The sequence below is a fragment of the Salvia splendens genome, chromosome 17, assembly GCF_004379255.2.
Source record: "Salvia splendens isolate huo1 chromosome 17, SspV2, whole genome shotgun sequence".
NCBI lineage: Eukaryota > Viridiplantae > Streptophyta > Magnoliopsida > Lamiales > Lamiaceae > Salvia > Salvia splendens.
Window position 1 is genome coordinate 16,924,989 of NC_056048.1, and position 7,988 is coordinate 16,932,976.

The 7,988-nt window shown below is 40.9% G+C and overlaps 1 protein-coding gene across 1 annotated transcript; it reads right to left on the reverse strand.

The window, feature by feature from the left end:
- Window positions 1–5,696: 5,696 nt before the first annotated feature.
- On the reverse strand, window positions 5,697–7,484 carry LOC121774394 (protein FAR1-RELATED SEQUENCE 5-like). Its single transcript, XM_042171279.1, has 3 exons — window positions 7,126–7,484; window positions 6,236–6,959; window positions 5,697–6,131 (listed from the first exon to the last, which is right to left on the reverse strand). The coding sequence occupies exons 1-3, from the start codon at window positions 7,482–7,484 to the stop codon at window positions 5,697–5,699; spliced, it is 1,518 nt and encodes a 505-aa protein (XP_042027213.1).
- Window positions 7,485–7,988: the final 504 nt, after the last annotated feature.

Below are 7,988 nucleotides of genomic sequence, written 5' to 3' on the forward strand. Positions count from 1 at the left end.
TATTGATTAAAATAAATTAAAGATTCTTGTTATTCGCATCCTGCATCCCATCGAAAATGACCCATTTTCTTTTTTAGTTTGTCCCAACCAAGATAACTCATTACTAAAAATAGAAACATTTTTATCTCTACTTTATTACCTTGTCTTACTTTATTTTCTCCACTTAATACCAAAAATAAAACTGCATAAAAGCTTGTGATGCCTACGGAATGGGTCATCTTCCTTGGGACAGAAGGAGTACTACATAAGCCTCATATTCTTGCGGGTATAGGTCGTGTTTAAAATTAGTGAATCAAGTTTTTACCGTTGTTGTCAGAGACTATTTGTTCTAGAGTGAACTACAAAAATGTTCCCAGGATTATGGGTTTATCTCGCCCATAGTCCCTAGACTTTAAAAATATCGCCAGATAACCCTGGACTAAGGGTTTATTTTAAATTCGGTCCTTTTGCACATTTTTATACGAAAATACCCTATTAAGGGTTTGGACATTTTGATCATTTCAATATTTTAACTTTTTAGTGGAGTGAACTGCACAAAATGGCCCTAACTTTTCGCTGTGTAACAGCAGAGGCCCCTAACATTTAAAAATCCCACAAAGGGATCTAACAAAATATGTAATCACAAAACGTGTTTTTTCGGACCATTACACCCTCACGGCTTGGAAGGGCAAAATCGCCCTTTTGTATGGCCGCCATTGTTGCATGCAGTGTTGATGGGATGGCGAAAAGTTGATGTGACAACAAAGCATGGGTCTTGTCCCCTATTATTTTCCCACGCTCGGACCTGCATTGTAATTTCCAATATTTTGCCATTTCGCCAAAACAATTAGGCGGTTGCTGCTCTTTCATTTTTCCCTCCAATCCACTTTCACTTCATCATTTTCGTCTGGCATAAAACTATCTCACCACAATTTTCTACTAATTCTCGGAAAGCGCCGCTGCCTTTCACGCCATTTTCATCAATGCCTCCAAAACGGAGACGAAGTTCCGCCCGTAGTTCTTCAAGGGGCAAAAAGAAGCCGCCAACGCCATCGTCTTCGTCACCATCACCTCCGGCATCACCTAGATAAGGTAGAAGGGCTCGACCGGAGATAATCGACGTAGACCCAGAAACGTGGAGCATTCGCGATCCTCGGCTGGATTTCTTTGTTCCGAAAGACGAATATAGTAAGTTCAAATTTAAAATTCCAAGCAAGCGATTTTGACTATGATTTAGGGCTCCGATAATTGGTTGTTTTGTGAAATTGTTTTGATGTCGTCGCGTTTGGGAAATTAGGACTTTATATGTGAAATTTGTTGGTTTAAATTTGGAAGTTTTCTAATTCTATACAAACCCTAACAGGGGACCATGTCGGGATGTTTTCCGCGCTTTTCATCACGGAGGATCAATCTTCGAAATCAATGGACAGAAGAAGTATGTTGGGGGAAAATTGACATTCTTCGACTATTGCTGGATTCGCCAATTCGAGCTCTTAGATCTTTCTGCAATGGTGTTGCGGTTGGGGTACAATAGGAAAACCATCTGTGAGTTCTATTACGTTCATCCAATGTACAGTTATGGCTGTATGGGAGTGGACATAGGAGGTCCATTCCTGCCCATTACGGACGATCCACATCTGGCCCCTTTTCTCGAAGTCGCGGCTACTAGCACAAAGCTTGTTCACATTTATCTCGCGGAGATGACAGAGGCAGCCGCCTTGCTCAAGAAGCGAAAGGAAGATGCGGAGGAGTTTTTAAAATTTGTGAACGCTTGTAAAAAACCCACTGTGGTCATTGAAGAGCTTGACGAACCGGACCCAATTGTGCCGAAGAGTAAGAGTAAACTGAAAAGGAAGAAACATCAGCACGAGGAGCAAAGGAAACCATCGGCACCATTACTGATTCTTGAGTGGTACCCTAGGGATGTCGAGTTTGAAGATTTTTTGACCAAAAGTTTAGAAGACAAACGTCGCGAATGGAAGAGGGAAGAGGAGGCAACACGTAAGAATTTGATGGATGCATTTGCATCATGTAGTGCAGACCAAGCAGAAGCTGTTGTGGTGGAGGTTGAAGAGAATGATGCAGTCGATGGAGTTATTGGACAAGGAGATGTCCATGAATGCGGAGATGGAGATGAGGTTAAGGTAGAAGATGGATATGAACAAGGTAGCAATGGTGAACACGTTAAACAACCTGAGGTTGAGGTTGAAGCAGTTATAGATCATGCAGAGGTTAGTACACCACTGTGGAATATGTTTGTGATTTGTTGTTTATGTTTAGTATTCATATGTGATTCATCTATTGGTCAGATTGGGCAGCATGAAGATGAAGCAATTGTAGACCCTGATAGCGTGGCAGAGGTTAGTGCCACCTTTGTAATAGAGTTGTGATTTATGCTTGTATGTATGGTGTTCATTTGTGATTTTATGTTAAATCAGATGGGGCAATCTATTCATAGTGAAGATGTTCAGCATGTTGACGATAGTGTATGTCAATTGCAGTCGGAAGTTCCCATTATAGAGGAGATTCCGGATGAATTGCTAATGTCCGGACTTGAACGTGATGTGGAACAAGCTGGACAGGTAGTGCATGATGGGCCTGAAGTGCATGGTGGATCGGAAGTGCAAGTTGGACCCGAAGTACAAGGTATTCCGGAAGTACATGATGGTCTGGGAGTAGAACCTCAAGAGGAGGTATACATTCCATGTTTGAGTACGTTCCGGACGGCTGCCATCTACATAACGAGGGACCGCCGACTGATGATGAAGATGATAAGATGGACCATTTTATCTCGTTTGCACACATGTGCCGAGATAGCCCCTGGTACTTCTGGTAGTCAGGGTGAGCCTAAACCACCTACAGGGCGAAAATAAGATCGACTCTACTCCCGCCGAACGCCTTCCGAATTCATTGACTGCTTGAAGCAGCTGAATCCCCGACAGAAAAGGGCTGTCACAGATATTGGATTTGGGGCGGTCCTTAATTTCGACATTAAGGAAATTCCGCCTTATCTTGCATATTGGGTATTGAGCGCCTTACATCTGGCCCACTGCCAAATTCAACTCACCGGCGGTGAATACCTTACTCTGGACGAGGAGGATGTCCACCTCACGTTGGGGTTCCCTCAAGGGCCAAAAGTGATATCAAGGCCCGTCGACAAACAGTCAAACTTCACATTCAACGACCTGGTGGCAGAGAGGTGCCAGAAGGGTCGCTTTAAGATGACCCCAAAAGACATTGCACAGCTGATGATGGCCGAGGTTGATGGTGGAGATGACTTCAAGAAGCTATTCATGTTCCTACTTGAAAATGCATTGATAGAGACTTCTACTGACGGCCACTGCAAGCCGAAGATTCTACATTTCATCGACAATGTAGCTGAAGTCACCGGATACAACATCCAGACTATTTTTCTCCACAGTCATTGCTAGACACACCTTCAGGATGGGATGAAGATAGACAATTTGCTTCCTTCTGGACCATCCTTTTCGAGGAAGCACTTGGAGCGGGATACATCCACTGGGAGAAGCACGATATGGTTAGTATGATTGTGAACTTATGTGTCTGAGAATCAATTGTATAGTACAACATTCAATACCATTTAATGTTCTCTTCATTGTATAGTTCTTCTTCCCAATTTGGGGTGAGAGACATCAGTACGTGGGATGTTTTGATGTGTCGGATGGTAAGATGAATATACTAGACCACACCCTGGCAGAACCTCAAGCATCGTTTAGCGACAAATATGGGAACACACCCTCTATGCTTGTACATACTGCGACTACTCTGTTTATTTTGATCATACTACATAAAATTAATATTATGTTGATGTGGTACACTTTTCCCATTTATTGTAGCGAAAGTTCGTGGCTGATGCAATGGATAAGTGCAACGAATCAAGAATGGCCAATCTGATACGAAGCTGCACTAAGCATGTAGTGACAATGCCGTGGAGGAACAACGTGGTGACAATGGAGAATGGTGTGTACGTTATGCGCCACATGGAAACATACTTTGGAGAGAGAGAGAAGGATTGGAATTGCGAGCTGACCGCAAAGGGAACAAAAAGCCTAGAGATTTTTAGAATCAAGTTTGCAAGGACGCTACTTACCTGTCCGCACAACACCTGAGGTGCCGCAAACCAATCTAAGACAACGAAGTATTGGAGGGATAGACCTGCCTAGTTCAATTTCGAACAGTGGGTCGAGAATTATGGGTTGTAGTGAGTGATGGTTTCAGATATCGGTTGATGGAGCCTACTGACTTGATTGCTTGCTAGGGTGGCTTTGCACTTTATAACTTAACTTTTTTAGAACATTTTACAATCTTGATTATACTGCACAATGTTTTTGAGAATATGCTTTATGAATGTGAACTTACGAACTTTCAGCCGAACAGTTTGTGCATGGCGTTTTTTAAGATGGGATTTAAACTAAACGCGGGTGACATTATTTTACAATCAAGTGTGTATTACGTTATTTATCTATATAGGTGTACGATTAACTCTCATATTGCTTAACCTAAACCATATAATGTACAAATCATTGTCCATAATGCATTGTCTACACCAAATAATGCATTTATATATTATACACTAACTATGTTAAGCCATATACAGAATACGACTAAAAATGTTGTGCATCATATATGCATATAAAGGAATTATTTGTAATAGATTATGCATTATTAAACTTTGTGTGTGTTTTTGGTTGAATTGGTTTTGTGGTAAGTACATGGATGAAATTGTATAGTTTATTTCGCTAATTTGAGTTTGGGATATTAAATTATATAGCTACCACTGTCAGCACGTATCAAATTAAAAATTAGTGTGCATTATGTTAATTGTCTATATAGGTTTACGCTAAACTATCATAATGTTTCAATGTAAACTACATAATGTATAATGCATTGTACATAATACATTTTCTACACCATATAATGCACTTATATATTATAACCGAAGTTTATTAAGCTATATACAAAATTCGACTCAAAATGTTGTGCATCATTTCTTTATATAATGGCATTATTTGCAATAGATTATGCTTTATTAAACTTTTTGTGTGTAATTGGGTGAATTGGTTTTGTGGTAAGAAATAGGGATGAATTAGTTTCTGACGTTAACTTGCATTTGGGGTATTAATTTAAATAGCCACCACTGTCAGCACGAATCAAATAAAAAATATGCATTCCCTGTGTTATGTAATGCAAAGTTTTGGTAAAGGATACATATATAGGAAACCGATATGTGCATTATTTGATAACAATATTGCATTATGCACGGACAAATGGTCATTATTTTGACTGTTGTGGGAATAACATGTATAAACGGCCTCTCGGGAAAGAGAGATTTAGTGAAACTAATGCTTATAAACAGAGTAAGTTACCGACATAAAATCCACTCATAAACCAAAAACATGTACTAAAGAAGCTTGTAAAACATGGAATTCTATTACCGCCATTCGACTAATAAGAAAAATAGGATCCAAAAAAAAAACAGTGTTATTTTGTATATAAAACCTGAGTCAAGCTGGATTTTTCCCCTTCCGCGCATCTTTCTCCATATTCATCTCTTTAAGGACGGGACAGTTCCTGGAGTCGTGATGACCCAACTCAACGCACGCCTTACACCGTCTAAGAGGCCTTGTCGCATCCTTTATAGCCTTTTCTCTCTTTGAAATCAGACGGCTTGCCGAGCTGCTTACGTGACCCTTCGTCTACACGACATCCGGAGGATGAACCTCAACAGATTCAGGCCTTACCATTCCATAAAACTCCTCTACCATACGCCTCTTCTCAGCGGCTGAGGTTGACGGAGTACCAGTTTGCAGAGAGTTACCAAGTTCTTCGACGCCACCTACGAATGCACGTAACACCTCGATGTCGGTCTCAAATCGTCTAAGAAACCCATAAAACATCGAAATCGCCTGCTTAGACACAGTTTGCCTATTGTCAACGGAGGAATGGGTAAGCAGGGGATCCTGAAACTCCCCATGTACAGCCTTGGCTAAGGGAGTCTTCATCCATCGGCTGTCACAGTATTTGTTCGGGATTTTTTTCACCTCATTGTTCCGAAACAAGAAAAATATATGGCTGCACAAATAACCATGCCGCCCAAATAGTTTGCATTCGCACGAGTAAGTATCATCAGTCTTCTCATGACGGAAAACATATGCATTGCGCTTGCTATCCCCAAGCTTGTACGTGTCAACCGTTTCTCCGGACATAAAACCCAACACACGACATCGGTCATTACCCTCCACAATTTTTCTTGTATTTTCTTGAACAAACTGTCGGTATACAGCGTGGAAGCATGTTTCTCGAACGGCAGAGTTGTTGCAAGTATGGGTATGGCAGTGGCTTCGTGGTAGTCCAACACTGTTCTACTGTTCCGCTGGAATTCTATGCCGTGGTTGAAATTCAAGTAGAATTCAGCTATGTTAGCTCGGGGCTTCAGAAAATTTTTGTAAAAACTGTTCTCTGATTCAGATATGGACGTAGTCCTAATCATCGATCCCATAGGAAAATCCCTGAAGTACGCCGGTATCCAGTATTGCTTATACGCATACAATGTGTTGAACCAATCGATGTCCTCTAACTGATGATGTTCGACCAATCTATTCCACTCCTCCTCGAATTTGTCCGGCTCTACAAGGTCCGACCACACACAAGCATTGAATTCCTTTTTGGACTCGTCGTCTCGCAACAATCTGTTTGGTACCTTGACAGCCAACTTATGCATTATATGCCACATACACCAACGGTGACGTGTGCGGACTAGAACCTCTTCAATAGCTGATCTCATGCCTAAATCTTGATCGGTCACAATCATCCTGGGTGCTACACCCATACAATCAACGAAATGTCTGAACAACCAAGCAAATGCCCCTGTTTTCTCGCCGCGCACCAACCCGGCGGCAAATTTCACAGGCCTACCATGATTATCCTTTCCGGTGAAAGGAGTGAAGATCATACAGTACCTGCATACCATATTAACGGGGCATCAGAAATGTAGTTAGATCCTAATGCAACGTAGGGTAATGCGTAATGCAGTAATATATGGTAATAATGCACATAGTATAGAATAGACATATGCACTATAACGTAAAAACCACATTAGTTAGTTTCAATCTGTTTGTGTTGTACGTTGAGTGGAAGGACACAATATCACCAAACATGTGGTAATTCTGCTTCATCAAACCGTCGCACCAAAACAGAGCAACCAACTGGTCGGAATCGTTAATTTCGTAGTGATAGGTGAACGCCTCGGACATCTCTTTCTTCTTATCCATATCATCCAACACCATTTGTAGATCAAATCCTTGTGCATATGCTTTGATGTCCCGTAAGGCATTCCTGATATCCCCAACAGTGCAACCAACTAGGTCAAACCCACCAAGAATTTCCTTCAATACCTTAAATGTAAGCGTGGGTCCTATATTAGCCTTGGAACAGTCGAGGATGAATTTATGATGTACATCATCCAACTTGCGATTACTTGACATGAATTGCTAATGTTCCGACTCAACCATGTGATGGTTATGAATCTCGTTGAACTCCTGAATTACATAACCTGACAAGCAATCTTCCGAGAAAAACCTGAAAGATATACTAGCCGTACAACCACACCGCTTAGATAACTTCCTACGCTTGATAGTGAAACCAGACCGGGCATTCAACTGGTCATCTTCGTCCGACTTCTTCCTTCCTTCCCTATTGCATACAACAAGATACTGTTAGGGTTTTGTATACTAGAAATCACCTTTCGAGTGATTGGATACTGTAAAACTCTAATTGTTATTTCCAATAAATGCAACAGATTATTTTTTATCATACTGTTGTTATATTTTACATTTAATGGTTGTTTATTGCATATTTAAATGTATAAGCAAACGTAACAAAGTCTATGTCTTTGTTTTAGTAGACCGGTTGTGGGCGTCGTCCAATTTAAGGTAACACGATCAGTTCTAAACAAAGAAAAATAAGAATTTCACAACCTAGATAGGCCT